This window comes from Antrostomus carolinensis, unplaced genomic scaffold (assembly GCF_000700745.2).
Source record: "Antrostomus carolinensis isolate BGI_N321 unplaced genomic scaffold, ASM70074v2 scaffold25932, whole genome shotgun sequence".
NCBI classification, from domain to species: domain Eukaryota; kingdom Metazoa; phylum Chordata; class Aves; order Caprimulgiformes; family Caprimulgidae; genus Antrostomus; species Antrostomus carolinensis.
The window spans coordinates 2640-19257 of record NW_010300583.1 but is presented as its reverse complement, the minus strand read 5'-3'; the positions used below and the strand labels follow the sequence as shown (position 1 = coordinate 19257).

At 54.3% G+C, this 16618-nt stretch overlaps 2 protein-coding genes across 2 annotated transcripts; one reads left to right on the top strand and one right to left on the bottom strand.

Annotated features, from left to right (window-relative positions):
• Positions 1-3212: 3212 nt before the first annotated feature.
• LOC114818350 (transmembrane protein 263) lies at positions 3213-3629 on the top strand (the record flags this gene model as incomplete). Its single annotated transcript, XM_029083808.1, has 1 exon — positions 3213-3629. A coding segment is annotated over one exon (287 nt), but the record flags the coding sequence as incomplete, so codon positions are not given.
• A 7127-nt stretch (positions 3630-10756) lies between these two features.
• CHST1 (carbohydrate sulfotransferase 1) lies at positions 10757-12723 on the bottom strand. The gene has a single exon (XM_010163189.1). It carries the CDS (start codon positions 12721-12723, stop codon positions 11473-11475), a length of 1251 nt encoding a protein of 416 aa, XP_010161491.1. The 3' UTR covers positions 10757-11472.
• Positions 12724-16618: the final 3895 nt, after the last annotated feature.

The following is a 16618-nucleotide window of genomic DNA, read 5'->3' as shown; positions in this document are numbered from 1 at the left end:
AAGTGCAAGGGAAAACATACAACTCCAAGAAGACTCCAAAATCTCGAGAATTTTAGAAGAATCCAGGACAAAAATACGTAGGAAAGGTGCCTAATTCAGGTTCATACCTAATCTAGGTTAGGCTACTGCACACAGCCTCCCCCGAAGAAGCCGTTTTGTCTTCCCTGGCTAGAAATGGAGACAGAGGAATCAATTCACCTTAAATTTCCATGTTAAGTGCTTGGAAGTTAGCAATTTGAATCTGAAGACATCTTAATTTGTTTCCTAAGAGGCCTGGAAAATGCCCTTTCCCACAGAAGATATGGTGCAATCTGAGAGTCCCTGGTGTGAGTAGTTGGCCTCCCGTCCGCCCCAGTACATGTACCACAGGCAGCAGCTCTGATCCATTTGGCAAGGTCAGGTTGTCCCTTCAGCCATGTGCGTCCAGCACCCCAGGGCAGATGGTTCTTCCAAGGATAAAATCTATGCCCTGCTGCTGCTGAGTGTTTTCTGTCAGACTTCTGGTTGTTTTCTTTAAAAAAAGAAAAAAAAAAAAAGAAAAAAGAAAAAAAAGAAAGAAAAAAGCTTGTTTTCCAGCAGCACTTAGAGACCCTACTGTGTTGCATGACACAGAGACAACAGGAAGATGGTCTCTGCTCTGAAGGATTCACAGGATAGCTTGGCAGAAGTACACTGAATAGCAAATGTGGTAAAGACATGGCGTGAGACAAGTTAGTAAAAGGAAGATGTTTGCTCAGACTGACTGGGTCTGACATCTCCATCAACCAGGGCGTGCGAAGGCCCCGCGACTTGATGCGCGGTTGGACCAGCCTCCCGGCACTCCCAAGGTCTTTGCTTGCTGGCAAAGGAAATCCACTGCCTACATCAGCATTGGCTCTAATCTGCCTGGAAATGGAAGTGGGTGGAGACATCAAAGAGGGCTTTCCAGGTGGAGTTTTCTCCTGCCTGGGATATTGTTAATAGTCAAGGAAAAAAGCTCTGGATGAGCTGGATAAACAAGGAAGGCTTTCTTCTCGGGGAACATTAGAGAACGGAGGTGGGGGGAGCTGAGAGTGCGGTGGAAGGGCTGGGGTCTCTGCAGCTCTCACCTACCTGCTGTTACCTGCGTTAGGTTAGTGGTGCATCTGTGTGCACAGCCCAGTCTGGGTGGGCACCTGAACTGGGATGCTGCAGCCTGGGTGATGTCTCTGTCTTTAGCCCAAGGGACAGATGCCAGGGATGTCCCCGTGCCCGTGCTGGGGGGATGGGTGCGCACAGGGCTGCACAGAGCAGACTGGCTCCTTCCTCAGGGTGCTGGGGGAGGCTCTGCCGTGCTCTGCCCTTGAGACACTGCCTGGTGCCAACACAGCCCCTGCCCCAGGCTCTCTGCAGGGGTGTGACTGCACCATGCTTTGATGCAGGCTTTCAGAAAGCCACTTCCATCCCTGTCATCCCTTCCATCCCCTTCCTGCTTAAACTTGAGAAGGAACTTCTTTACAGTGAGGGTGACAGAGCACTGGAACAGGCTGCCCAGGGAGGTTGTGGAGTCTCCTACTCTGGAGACATTCAAAACCCACCTGGACACCTTCCTGTGTGATCTCATTTAGGTTCCTGCTCTGGCAGGGGGATTGGACTGGATGATCTTTTGAGGTCCCTTCCAAACCCTGACATTCTGTGATTTCCCCTCTTCTCAGGAAAGGGCTGCGCATTTAGCAGGGGGCTAAAGCCCTCGTGCTGCATCAGTGCTGTGCAACCTCTGTGCTGAGTAGGGAATGGGTTAGAAGGGCTGCTGCTGCTCCCGGGATTCTGTATTCCCAGCTGACACTTGCTTTTTGTCCTGCCAGGGTTGCTTGATTGTATTTTTGCAATTATTAGTAACTCATCTCGTGTACGGAACTGACAGTGAATCAGAAGTCAAGAGTATCCAAAATATCTCACCCCCCACCCCTGAAGAGAGCAGCTCCTTGTTTGCTGCCTGTTAGCTGACGCAGAGGGAGAGGGGTTGTAGGGAGCTGTCAGGTTTGCATCCCGTGAGCAGCAGTTCTGAGTCAAGCCTTTCCCAAGAAGTGGCGAGCTGTGAACGGTACGTCTGCAGCGCTGTGGGCAGGTGCGATGGCAGCTTAGGTGGGTACATCATGCTGGCCTTGATCCAGTTGGCACAGGTAAAGCAGTAATGACACGGTGTAGCAACTTAAGCGCTGTCTTAACACTATTAAAGACGTAGCTGAGATCTCCAGAGGGCTCGTACAACCCGAGGTGACGTCTGTGTCACTGTGTCTTTACAGCAGTTTGCTATCTGTGCTAGCTCAATTACAGTTCTCACAGCTAGGTCTGTGCTGTGCCTCGGTCCCTCACCTGACATTAGCGCAGACCTGCCTCCAAACAGATGCTTCTGAGGACCCACAGGCCACACAGACGTCAGCTGTTGATGTCTGCAGTTCGTGCCTCCGATGCTGGCATTAGTCTCTGTGATTTACTGGCGTTAGCCAACACGCAGGGGAGGGGAATTACATCTCCTGTTAGTGGGATTTGCTCTGCGTTGCAGCACTGAGGCTTGAGAGTTTTGGGGCTGTAACTGAGCCACCCTCTTCCCTTCTCTGTCATGTGGGCAATTCTGCTCCTGCTCTCTACTCTCCCAAAGTCCTCTCCTGCCATGCTGTAGGCCTGGGATCATCCTGGTTCCTCCTTCAGGCACCAAGAGGTCTGGGGCTGCAAGGCACTGCGCATACAGGAGCGTGTTCCTGGGCTGGAACATGTCATATGAGGAGCAGCTGAGGGAACTGGGGTTGTTTAGTTTGGAGAAGAGGAGGCTGTGGGGAGACCTTATCACTGCCTACAACTACCTGAAAGGAAGGTGTAGAGAGGTGGGGGTCGGTCTCTTCTCCCAAGTAGCAAGTGACAGGACAAGAGGAAATGGCCTCAAGTTGCACCAAGGGCAGCTGAGATTGGATGTGAGGAAGAATTTATTTGCTGAAAGGGTTCTCAGGCATTGGAAGGGGTTGCCCAGGGCAGTGGTGGAGTCCCCATCCCTGGAGGGATTGAAGAGTCGTGTAGACACAGTGCTGAGGGACATGGGTTAGTCGGGGACTTGTCAGTGTGAGGTTAGTGATTGGACTCCGTGATCTTAAAGGTCTTTTCCCATCTAGGCAATTCTGTGATTCTGTGGAAGAGGTGCCCAGGGAGAAGGTCTTTGGTGGACTCATCTGACTTTCCCTTCCTCTCTCTCTCTGCAGATGCCAGCAAGGACCATCCGCAGCAGCAGGCAGGGGTGATCTGGAGAGTGACGGGCGGCCTGTTCAGCATCCCCCGGGGAGCCGTGGGAGCCACGTTGGGAGGAGTTGCCTGGGTGGGCAGCAAGAGCCTGGAGCTCACCAAAACAGCTGTGACCAGCGTCCCCGCTGCTGGCGTCGGACTGGTGAAGGGCAGCGTGTCGGCGGTGACCGGCGGCGTCGGAGCTGTGGGCAGCGCAGTCGCCAGCAAAGTCCCTTTCACTGCAAAGAAGAAGGACAAGGCTGACTAATCCTCGTCGCAGCTCCCTTCCCAAAGATCAACCTGCCCATACTCTCCCCCTACACAGCACCTCTTTGAGTTGGAACCAGTCGCTTCAGGGAGGGTCAAGCACCCAAGCAGACTCTGGCTGCAGCCTGCACAGCACCGCCTGCCTGGCTCAGGGCTCACAGAGCCGCTGTCAATGCCTTTCACTCCCATCACTGACTGGGAACCATCTCTACTCCGAGGGCTTTAAAGGCGTCCTGGTCTCTGTCTTGCAGTTTCTTTCCTCCCTGCTTCCTCTTGTAAGCACAGAGAGGTGGGAGAGGGTGTCAGGCTCCATCTGCCTGGAGGTCAGGGGAGTGGCAGGGGAGAGGGAAGAACTATGCCTGGCTTGAAGTGTGGGTTGTTTAGTCGAATGCAACTTCAGCTGGGGAGTCAGCCTCTGAAACACCCCTTCCCTTGGCTCTGGGAGGTGTGTTTGTGGCATCTGCTTGGGGGAGAACTGTAGAAGAAAGTCCCATTGACACAAAAGAGAGATACTGTGAAGAGGGGGAAGCCTCCCTCCTGCCCTGCACCTCTTACCTTTTCTTTGCAGGGCCCATCCCACAAGCTGCTCCCAATCACTTACTCCCTGGCTGAATTTGCACCCTTCAGAGAAGGAACCCTCAAGCTGAGCAGCGCAGCTCTGGAGATGATGCCACACAAGAGCATCACATGTCCTGGACCACCAGCTTCTGCTCAGATTTTCTAGGTGAGAGGCAGGAGGATGAAAGCTGCTGTATGTTCCCATTCCCAGCTGATGGTGGCATCTGCCAGGCCTGTGTGATACTGCACCGCAGATGGTGATGCTCCAGAGAGGGACAAACCGAGCCCTTGGGTTTGACCCTTGAAGTCTTGGCAATGTGTCCCATCTCCAACAGGGGCATTTTGACTCAAGGCCACACTCTCACTCCACAGATGCCACTAGTAACTATGAGCAAGTGTGTTCCCAAATGCCACCCAAATTCTGCAGGGTGGGAGGGGAGGCTCTCCCTGTAACCCCAGGAGCAGTGGCCTGGCTGTGAGCAGGTTGCACCACATTGGAGAACACATCTCCAAGGCCTGCTCCAGTGGCAGCCAGCTTGCACGGGGCACCAGCAACTCCTGCTCCCACACACTGCTCTTGGAGCTCCAGCCCTGCTCCTCTAAATGACCATGTTGCACTAAATACCCCACCCACACTCGTCGTGCCGCAGAAACCCAGGCACCTGCGTTCATCTGGGAGTCACAACCATCTTCAGCCTGGCCCGTGAGGCTCAAGGGGCCACGTGGCATCACACACACACAGACACACACTCACTCCAAGGTCCCCTCTAATTCTCAGAATGAGGAAAGCCCCAGGCTCCACCATTAACTCTGTTGCTCCTGGTTTGGGCAGGTGATTAGCCGAGGTCGTTAGGTGTTGGATGCATAGGCAAGTGGAGCTGTGCTTGTGCTGTGTTTTAGAAATATGCATGTGTGTTAGCGTGTGTGTGTGTCAGTCCCCAGGCTCCTCTTCAGCCAGGTAAACAAAACTGCCACTTCCGTGGAGGAGTTTACATAGTCATCTTCAGCACTTCCACCGTATAGTTTTTCTATAGGGTCCTGGTCAAAATAAAAATCAAGTTTTAGAGGATGTTTTCCCCTCTGTTGCCCAAGAGCGTAGTTCATTGAAACCAAAGGAATGTGAAAAATCCCCTTTCTCCCCTCTCAGCAGTTTGTTTACTCTCTGCCCTATCTTTTGGATATTGAAGCCAGCCTCCTTGATCTTCATTTCCCGTCGGAGGTCGTTGCGCTTCCTGGCTGCTCTCTTGTGCTTACACTCAGACATCAGGGAACATTTAAGTACAACCCTCCCCCCCCCAGTCCAGCCACCATTTTTGCTGAATGTTCTTGGGCTTGTGCAGCAGGTTTGATTCTGACCTTTATTAAATCCATGTTTTGGGCCTGAGTTAAGTTGCTGTGCTAGTCCTGCTGGTGTTGGTCTCTCTCCATACCCTTCGCTGGGTAGTCCCTGCTATTTGCAGTGGCAAGAAGTTGCTGATCTCCACAGTATGTTACCCTTGATAGCATGAGAGTGGTTTAACCTACATCTTTGTTTCTTGAAGAGGAAACAGCATTTGGTATGTGTGTGCATTTCCTCTGTGTCTTTTGTTCTTGTGAAGGCCAAGTTGACCCAGACGTGTTGGTTTTGTCTCTGAAGTCAGCGGCTTCACAGAAAGATCAGCCCTTGATGTGTGCCTGCACTTTGCTGGGATGCTTGTGGCAGCTGGCAAGGCCAGAAGTCATCTTGTCTGTTCTTCCTTTGTCTCAAACGCCCTGCGAAGCAGGAGGGCAGTTTGCACTGCGTGGATCTCTGCTCGCTGCTCTCCCTGAGCGCGTCTCGTTTCTTCTTCCAGATCCCAGACTGCTCCTGAAGTCAGCTCTAACCCCAGAGCTACAAGCTGCTTGTGCGTAACTAGCTGTGCTGTCACCGACCCTTAGAAAGACAGAGTTTCCTACCAATTGGGACAGAAGACCTTAGTCTTCTTCTTAAGTGCCTCTCCCAGGCCTTAGACAGGAGAAGATGATATCTAAGGGGCTCTACTTCACCATTCACCCCTGGGCAGGTGATGGGAAGCTCATCATGCTTTTGGCTAACCAGTGTCCCACACAGGCTCTTGCTGTGGGAGGGCAAGACATCCTTCCCAAGCCATTGTCTGCAGGCACCGTGCATGCAGAGCAGGTGTGGAAAATGGGCTAAAGGGACATTAAGGAAGGTCCTGAGGGTTTCCCATCTTTTTATTTCTGCTCTTCTGTGCATTCTTGAAGTAGATGGAGTAAAGCTTTGCATTTGGCTGGGACTGCCATTTCCTTGAGGCACGGTTTGGAGAAGGGGAGAAGAGGTGTGAGGGGAACTCACAGTCTGAATCACTGTTCTTACAGCCCAGCAAAGGGAGAACTCATGGACCACACAGAGCAAAAGAGAGCAAATTAACAGGTAGGGCTACAAGATTAAATCTGCTCCCAAACCAGGGCTTCACAGGACTTAATGGGCATTCAGGAACACACAACTGTGCAGGACTCAGAGGCCTCTGGAAAGCATGCCTCTGCTAGCCTGCTGGGTTCATCCAGGTGACCTAGCCCCAGGCTGCTTTTCTGGGCGCTCTCAGTGCCAGAGTAGAAGGAAAACAGAGTCAGTCTTCCCAAAGAGCAAAGACACCTCCTGACAGCTTTGGTTTCAGGACAGTAAGACCTGGATCAGATGGGGAAGCTGTTGGCAGCTGACAGATGCCCCATCTTTCCTCCTCCGCCTCTACAGAGGCTCCAGCCAGCTCAGAGTCCACCCGGGCCACTGGTGCAGCCCTTCTCCCACCACCCCTTCATGGTAAGAGGAACAAAAACTACATTGTGTGTAAATCCCATTGGTACTAGGTGGGGGGTTCACACAAAATAGAGGGGTGTGGCACCAAGGTGGAAGGAAGGACTGAAGGGAGTTGGTACAAGGAAGATGATCAGTTTTCAGGTGACACTGAGAAAGTGAGGAGGGACTGGTGACAGGAGCAGTCGAGGAGCCAGGGAGCAAGAAAAGGGGGAGCGTGGAGGGAGTTTGTTCCTTAGGACATGTTCTGAATCAGGGGATGAGCACGATGGAGTTTGTCGTAGGGAAGAGCATGGAAAGAGAAGTGGACAGATGTGGGTTTTGGTGTGTGGTGGTGGTCCATGTCTGGCTGGTGCCCTGCTTCCATACTAGTGATGGGTTTCCATACTAGGGTTTTCCATTGAGCTGGATCAGCGTGCCCAACGCATGGTCCAAGCGCCAGATCAGCTCCCTCCTTACCACCCTCCCGCTTCCCAGATCTCCCCCAGGCTTCTATCATTATCTCCCCATGGTGGAGGTGGGATGTGGCCCTACACCCAGCCCTGTGCCCCACATGGCTGGACATTCCCCATGCCCAAGGAACACGGCCTGGCTGAGAGGAGAGCCCATGGGCACATCCTCTTCTCCCTTTTCCCTCTGCTAATCCTATTATCCTTCACTTTCTTTTTCATCCCTCCCGCAGTTTTCTATCTTGTCCCTGGACAGAGCTCTCCAAAGCTCTCACCGAGACCTTCATTAAACATCCACACTCATATTGGCTGGGAGAGAAGTGTATGTCTTCCACCTCTCTCTGTCCCCTTGTGTTTTGCGTATGGAAAATCTTAACCCACTTCTCGTCCTCTTGAGTTCCCTCCTTGGCTCTTGTCCCTGTGGGTGGATCATTTCTCTGTCTCCATTGCAAAGTCATCCTTGTAAAAACAACAGTGTGAGTGGGAACGTGGAGATGGTTAGAGAGAGCCGCAGAGCTGCTGGGACAGATGGTGGGGCCTGGCTCTGCTTCTCCAGGAGCTGAGGAGCCCTTTGGCAACCCAAAAACTGTCACTGTGGCCACATGGTCCCGTGCACAAGGCTGGGCTCCGGAGAACTCTTTTGTTCTTTATCATTTCATTGTCTGTAATTGGTTTCCTACTGAATTTGTTTGCTTGGTTTGTTTTGCAGTGTGTTTCTGGGAATATTCTGCATCTCTGTATTTTAATTACAGTAAAATTTGAGGATAAAAACCTTGGTTACGCTGGCTCTTGTTTCCAGTGGGGGGGAAACGAGGAGAGGAAGCGCAGTTGAAGGAAGATGAGAGAGATTCCTTGGGAAATCAGATCTCTCCCTAAGGGCTCTACATGAGGCACCAAGCAGGGCTGAACCTCTGTCCCTGCTTAAACTAGGACATGGCTTTCCACCACGATTCAAAAGCCATTTTGCTGCAGACGCATTTCCTGATTAGAATGGTAAGAAGAGTTTGGATAAGACTTCTAAACTCAATTTCTTGTGTTGGTTTAAAGACCATTGTGTATGAGGACTTTCAGGCCGGGGACAGCTGGCCTAGACCCAAAGTTGGGATTTTGGCAGCCGAAGAGGGGAAGTTTTCTCTCTGCAGCAGTGGTTTCTTCATGCAGGTTTGTTACAACCACTTTTCCCAGCTGAGGAAGCGAGGGAAAGCCTGGCTCCCCGCAGCAGCCTGCTCTTTCTGCAGGACAAGCTGGTTGGACATCCCTCTCCAGAGCTATGGGGGAACCCCATGGGGCAGCCTGACCCTCTGCGTTTGCTCGCTGGCTGTCAGGCAGCGTGGGTGCTGTGGAGGACACAGCTAGCCACCCTGGCCACCTTACCCACTTCACGGGCACTTCCCAGGGCAGAGCTGCCTGATGCTCCCGGGGTGCCCAGCCCTCATGCAGGGGGGATGGCAGCCTGACCCATGGGCTGGGCTGTGCAGCATCGGGCCCCAGACTGGGTATCCCTTTTAGTGGGGCGAGGCCAGGAGCCAACAGCTCAGCGTTTATTAAGTGCTGACAAAAGGATTAATTTGGGAACTTATAACGGGGCAATCAAGCCATTTATTTGGTTGCTGTTTTGCTGCCAGCTGCTCGGTAAGAGCAGCGAGCAGCACATTACTGCAGCTGGCTGGCTGTGCAGCATCGGGCCCCAGACTGGGTATCCCTTTTAGTGGGGCGAGGCCAGGAGCCAACAGCTCAGCGTTTATTAAGTGCTGACAAAAGGATTAATTTGGGAACTTATAACGGGGCAATCAAGCCATTTATTTGGTTGCTGTTTTGCTGCCAGCTGCTCGGTAAGAGCAGCGAGCAGCACATTACTGCAGCTGGCTGCAGCCACCTCTGCTGCAGCCACCTCTGCCGCCTGCCCCACTCCTCTGTCCTCCTCCACCAAGGTGGAGGGGACAGAGTGAAGATGCTCATTGCTTCTGCCCCTGAGTGAAGGCACCTGGGGTGGGGGATTCTCCTAGGAGCTGTCCCCAGACCTGCTGTGGCCCCATTGGGGCTGGAGCCGGCCACGTTGTCACCTTGCAGACAGCACATTTGAATTACAGATGCTCCAGCTGCAAGCCCTGAGGAGATGCCATCAGATGCATCACCCCTGCTCACCTTTTCTAGCAGCCCAGCTGGAGCAGGTTTGCCATGTGAAGCCACTTTACAAAGCACCACTAACAAGCTGCCCCTCCAGAGGTCTTTAAAGGGGGAAAAGGATGTTAGAACCTGCAGTTCCAGCTTTGCCTCGTTCAGGTGGTGGGTCCTGGCTCCCTGTGTGTGACTGCAGCACTCACCCTCTCCCAAGTAAGAGCTCAGCCTGGAAGCTGGTGGGCAGCAGACCTCAGAAGAGACCTTTGGAGAGGAAACCTGCCCAGGTAGGTGGGCTGTGGGTGGCTCAAACATGCCTGTGCCAGGAGTGGGTCCAGTGCTGGGAAGGGTGCAGGTGTGGGTGAATGTGATCAGTGGTCACATCTCTCTGTGGGTCCTGGTCCTGCTTGGCTCCAGGACCAACAGATACAGGAAACTCTGAGAGTATTGCTGTCCCCTGGGGACTGGCCCCAGTGGCTTCCCATCTGCAGCTGCCCATGGTCTGTGGGATGTGCCTCGAGGGCTGGGCTGTTTGGATGACTCTGTCCCAGCTGGGTCAGAGGAGCTGGTCAGCTATTCCAGCAGCTGGGAATCAAACAGACCAGCAGTGTCCTGTGTCAGGCTTTTGCTGCTCTGCTGCAGTGCAGCATTGCTCCCACCCTGCGTGCCCAGCCTCCCTGTCCAGCTGCATGCTGCCCTGCTCAGACAAGAACAACTTCCATGTCCCCAGGATCATCTTCTTGTTTGGGTGTTTTCATTCTGGCAATTTTATGACCTAACTTGAGCACTTTTCTCTGGTTCTCCAAGGTAGGGCATGTCAACACTGGTATCAACAGTGTAAGATGTGGTGGGGTGGGAATGAGGGGCATCCTGATGGGGCTGGGCTCACCGTGCTGGTGCTGTGAGCGCTCTGCAGCCAGGCTCTTCAGCAAGTCCCATGCCTACATGCAGGCCAACAAGTTCTCGGCTCTGTAAATCATAGAATCACAGACTGGTTTGGGTTGGAAGGGACCTTAAAGCTCATCCAGTTCCAACCCCCCTGCCATAAGCAGGGACACCTTCCACTAGACCAGGTTGCTCAAAGCCTCATCCAGCCTGGCCTTGAACACTTCCAGGGAGGGGCATCCACAGCTTCTCTGGGCAACCTGTTCCAGAAATAACCACAGGTTCTCACTTTTGGCTTAACTACTTGCATTTCGACACACTTCAAGATACAAACATGCCCATGCCAAAGGAGGTGACCACAGGTCCTTGCCCCCACCTGCTCCCAGACTCACAGGAGATGCTGCTCTTTGCCCGTTGGTACATCCACCCCAGTTCAGTCACTGAGGTCTTTCAGTTGAAGTTCACCCCCAGGTCAGATTTATTGCACTTTTATTTACAGAAAACACAGAAATAAAGCATTAAAAGTGTTGGGCTTTTACCAAACCACCCAATCACTTTTTTTTTTTACTTTTTTTTTTTTTTCTTTTCCTTTTGTGGGTTTTTGGCACAAAGAAATATCACAGGTGTTACCAAACAACCATGGATGAGCAGCTGACCAACTGCCTAGCCAAGTAACAGGACTTAAACAAACAGACATGTTCCCACCGAGATCAACAACGAGGAGGTTGTTCCATGTTCAGCTTCCAGTCTAACCTGCTCATCGGGGGCAAGGGGAGTTACTCTGGAGGGGACAACACCATTCATAAATTATATTTATATTTACCTCTTACATTGTAAAAGTAAACAGTGCAAAAGTACAGTACCCCAGGTACCCTTCGGTTTGGAAAGCTTGAAGGTTGCTTTATACATTTTGTGTGTTTTGTAAACATTGTTACCCATCCACAGTTCTAGCTCTTGCTTGGAGAGACCCAACTCCTCTTGCGTTGGAAATGTGTTGAGGGGCAGCAATCGCTTCCCCTGGACTCTGTTGAGATTCCCGCTCAAGGTTTAGTGCAAATTTTGGAGAGAAAAAGACGACAGAGAGAAAGGTGGGAGGTGGGGAGGGGGGGGAACAAAACAAAAGAAAATAAGGCAACAGTTAAAATAGTCCGTATCAAAACCGGGGCTGCCTTAAGAGAAGGGCAGGAAGTCTCTCTCCTCCACCAGGCTGATGGAGAGGTTCTTCAGCTCCTCCTCGGAGCTGGCGGTTTTGTAGCCGAGCTGTGCCAGCACCTGGTGGCAGGCGTGCTGGGTGAACGCCACGATCTCGTAGGACAGCCGGAACCGCCACTTCTCCGCCGTCGCCGCCGAGTTGCGCACCGTCCCGTACTTGTGTTTGGAGGAGGACCTGTCTCCTCGGGTGTTGTTCTGTATCCAGCGCTCCACGTTGCTGTCCATGGGGATGCCCAAGAAATCGTAGATCTCCTCGGTCTTTTTCATGGGGTTCCTGGCCAGGTCTTCGTACCTCACCAGCATGTACTTGCCCTTGAGCCACGGTGGCCGGTTGAGGCCGGTGGATACAGAGTTCCAGAAGTCCTCGCACACCGTGGTGAGCTGGGTCACATCCAGGTTGTAAGGCTTCCTGCCAGTGCCGTCCCAGATCCTCCAGAGGCGGTAGGTGTCCCGGAAGGTCTCGCTCCGGGATGCCAGGATCCCACGGGGGTCCCTCACCAGTTGGATGACTTTCAAGTTCAGCCGCGGGTCCTCCACCAGGGCCCGGAGGTCGTTGACCTCGGGCACCCGCACGGTTTTGATGGCCACGTGCCCATGTTCTCTGCAGGACTCGGTGGCCAGTGTCAGGTTCAAGGTCCCACACTTCTTCACGCAGTCTCCCTCTTCCAGGTGGAGATCGACAGCTCCCAGGGACTCGCAGACAGGTGGTGAGCACAGGGCTTTGCTGGCTCCCCTGCGGAAGAGGCGGTCGGTGGTGTGGTTGACAGGCTGGGGTTTGATGTAGTTCTCCAAGAAGTAGAGGTCACAGTCATACAGGCTCCTCAGCAGGTCTCGGCTGGCCCCCAGCATCCCCCGCCTGTCCGTCGTACTCTTGGTCTGGGTCAGCTTTGGGATCAGGGTGTACTGGACGTGGTAGAGGGGCTCGAATAAATAGAAGACATTTTTAAACAGCTGCCCAACAAACGAGGAGCCGCTGCGGGTGGTGGCGAGGATGAGGACGTGTGTCTTCCTGGAGAGGTTATACCCAAAAGTGGGGCTCTCGTCACACAGCCTGTCGGCCACATCGGTGTCCTGGCTCAGGCTGCAGTTCACGGGGTTGGGGATGGGGCAGCTGTGGAAGGACTTGGCGGTGAAGGTCCGGATTGCTGTGTACTGGATCGCAATGGATGCCAAGGCTAGTAGGAGGACAGCCTTCCAGGAACATTGCATGGCTGGTCACCTTCATGGAGCTTCTTCAGAGGTTGTCTCGGTGTCTGCAACCCAACAGAGAAGACAGGGGTTGAGCAAGGACTGCCAAGGAGGACCCAAGTATCCACTGCTGGGGGTACCAGCCAACACCCTCCCAAATGCATGGACATCAGCCATAACTATGTGGACCCCAGTCAGACACTGCAGAGCCCCATTCCAGAAGAGAGGAGGACCAGGCAGAGGCTGGCAAGCCTGGAGAGACACTTCCAGCCAGGACTTCAGCCTCAGACACTGCTTCCTTCCAGGCTGGAGGTGTACATAAGTCCTGTGCCCCACAGCTCATGTGGCCCAGGCAGGGGGATGTTAGAGCCTGGTGGCCGTGCCATCTATGTGCCTCCATCCAGCTACTGTGAACCCTCCTCCCAAGCTGCCCTGTGGGTCACTTGCCACCTCCAGCCAGTGCTTTTGACACCCAGTGCAGGGAAAGGGCAGGGGATGGTGCCAAGCACTGTCTGGAGAGGTTTGTCTCCATCCTTTCTGGCCAGCTGGCAGGACAAGGCATGGCCCATCTGGGCCAACAACCTCCTGCTTGGGAGAGCAGTGATGGCTCTCCTGGAGCTGCAAACCTCTTTGCTTACAGGTCCACCAGCCAGGCCAGCTCTGTCAGCCTCTGGGGATGAGCAGCAGCAGCCAGAGCTGTGTCCCAGCTGCCAGCCCAATGTGTCCCCAGCACTGATCTTGTGGTGCTGGCCAGATCCTGCTCAGCTCTGGCATTCAGGCCCCCCTCCTGTTCTGAGCACCAGAGAGAGAAAAGCAATACTGTGAAGGAGGAAACATGAGAAACTGCATCCCCTCCATCCTCCCTTGGTGACAGCGCAGTGGCAGGAGCCCTGGGCACCAGAGATGGGTTCAGGGAAGAGCAGAGCTGTAGTTGCACAGGCTGGTTTCAGTGGTGCTCACCCCTGCCTTGCTGCTGCCCGGACATGGGTGAGGGCAGGGGAAGCTGAGCAGGGTGCTCGGATGGGGTGCTTGGGGACAGCAAGGTGAGGAGCACCCCTGCCATACCTGGGGAGCTGTGGCATTGCTGGGAGAGGATGTCACTGTGGTGGTGCTTCAACATCTCCCCCTGTTCACTAACCAAACAACATCGTGGGTTGCCCGAGGAAGTTGTGGATGCCCCCTCCCTGGAAGTGTCCAAGGCCAGGCTGGATGAGGCTTTGAGCAACCTGGTCTAGTGGAAGGTGTCCCTGCTGATGGCAGGGGGGTTGGAACTGGATGAGCTTTAAGGTCCCTTCTAACCCAAACCATTCTATGATTCTATGATCCATGAACTGCCCTGCTGCTCTCCAAAGCACAGGGCTTCACATCCTCATGCTACTGCTCCCCAAGGCCAATGGGGCTGGGGATGCAGGAGATAGCAGACTCATCCCAAAAACCCCAAACAAGCCAAAACCCCTGTGCAGGGGAAACACCCCAGTATTAGCAGTGGCTTTGAAACTCTCCTGCACCCACCCTCCCTTGCCCATCTTCCTTCTGTGTCCCCTTCCTGGTGTGGTTCATCCGTGCACGTGCCTCTGCCTCTGCAGCCACCTACCCATCCTCCTCAGGCAAATACCTCTGCTCCTCACCCAGCAGAACCCTTCCTTCCCACAGCACCATCACCACCGCTGCTTGCTCTTCCCCAGTCCTCTTGTGCTCCCTGTGTGTCCCCATGGAGAGCACTGAGCTGGCCCCAAGCTGGTGGGGAGCTCCTGGTCTCCTGCTCATCCCCGGCAAGCAACAGATTTCAGTGCATGACATCTGTTCAAGCCCAGAGCCTGATGAAATCCCTGATGGGCTTGGGACGGTGCAATGCTCTTGGTGTGTGTTCCCTGCAGAGCCCATGGCAGCTGGCATGGTGTGTTGTTTCCATCTCCTCAACGTGTCCTGCTCCCCAGAGAGACCCTGTCACCCAGCGAGTGACACCAGGAGGGCTGCTCAGACCTGCAGGTGAGTCAAAAACCTCCTCCCTTTTTAAAAAAAAAATTATTATTATTTACCAGTTGCCCCAGCTGCTCAGTGCAGGCTGGAGGAGCTACCAGCTCCGGTGACCTCTTGCTGGGAGTGGGGGTTTCTTCACCCACCGACTCAGAGCAGGCCACCCCCTCCCATCCCCTCCCCACCAGCCATTGCCATGTCTGCATGCTACGAGTTGGGCTTCAGACCCCTAAGGATGCTTTGAACAAGGGACACTTTCTCCTGGGCTGCTGCCTGCTAGGGATGTGGCATGTGGCCAGGGCACAGAAGTCACAGATGCTTGGCTATTGCTTCTCCTGGTCTGGTGTTACCCACCCTACAGAGGGGAGACCTGACCTCAGTGTCCACAGGGGATGTTATATCCCATGGATAAAGTGTTTTTCCAGGTTTGCTAAGTCAGAGCAGGACAGGAGGGACCGTGCTGGCACCTCCTGGCCCAGGTGGCTCTGGTATGTTGCCTAGGTGGAAGCCGCAGTGGGAACGCTTTCCTGCTCTCTAGTGATGGCCAGCCACACTGCATCCTTCACACACAACCTCAAGTTCAACCCCTTGCTCCGCTGCTGCTGGATGCTGGAGCAGATGCAACTCGGATTGTCCTGGGATGTGGCAGAAACCTGCTGCTGCCTCCTCTGCAAAAGGTGACCAGAGCACAGGTGGCTCCTTGGTCCCAAGTCACACTGGATCACTAGCTGTGAGCATTTCAGGTTCTCCACCCGCCTGGACCTGCTCCCCTTCACCAAGCTGCGGAGGGGATGAAACGAGGCGTTGATTCACCTCCTTGGCAAAGCAGGTACAAAACTACAGCCCAGCTTCAGCCTCGGCTGCCCCTCGTCACCCTTCGTGCCCAGCTCAGGGCAGCCGGCCGGGCAGTGGGCATGCTGCAGGACATCTCCTACACACATGTGCAGCAGGACACCCACCTGCTCTCCCATCCCTGCCCGTGGAGACCTTCTTAAATTGTCCTGTTCCTCTTCAGGCACCGATACCAGGGCCAGCAGCTGGAGCAAGGACCGTGCCCACATGGAGCTGTATGTCAGAGTCCTGTGTGAGGCATGTACTGTTTTTGGCTACTCAGCCCTAGACGGTGGGACGATGCTGTGACCATGGGAGTCACCCAAAATGCTGGCCTCACAGCTGTTTCCATGCTATAAAGTGTTCCCAGCTGAAATCTCCCTCTGCTCTTGTCTCCAGCTCAGCTTCACCAAAAGATGATGAGAAAATGCAGCCTGAGGGCAGGAGCTGAGTCTGGGGCTAGGAGATGGAGAGCTGACATGGGGTCAATCACTGGTACCTTCCAGTTCCTGGCACTGCTGGCACTGCCAGGGGCTTGTGAGAAGGCACCTGGGGGGTTTTTTGTGCCATGGTGGGATCACAACGGTCCTGTCCCCGACCCTAACCCCGCTCTGATCACAGCGTGCCAGTCTGTGCTCCGCTGCCTTGCCCGCATCTCCACCCGGCTGCCTGCAGCCCCACCAGGACCTGGCTGGCCAGAAGGGATGCAGGGCAACCGGCGCCGAGCACCGCAGGAGGCCGGCTGGTGCCTGGCACGGGGACAGGAGCGTTGGCTGTGGGAAGAGGAAGGTGCTGAGCCTTTCCCCTGCCCCGTTTCCCGCAGCCTTGAGCCCAGAGGAAGGGAGAGGATGGATGCAAGCAGTGCTGCCTCCCCCACCTTGCAGCAGCGGGTGCATCATCGCCTGCCTTCCTCCTCCTCCTCCTCCCCTGCAGCCATCCCTCCGCTGCAAGAGGAGCGGAGGCGAGAAGCCAGCAAGACAGTCCAGGAGCACCGGGAGATGGGAGGTGATGAATTAAGCTGAATGGCATTCGTGAGTCAGCGGCACAGAGAGCTGCGAGCGTGGCCGGCCAGCCGCAGCGGAGGCCTGGGAGGAGGTGCTGAGCGGTG

Coding starts and splice junctions, on each gene's coding strand:
- CHST1 (XM_010163189.1), bottom strand. CDS start 12,723: ATGCAATGTTCCTGGAAGGCTGTCCTCCTACTAGCCTTGGCATCCATT.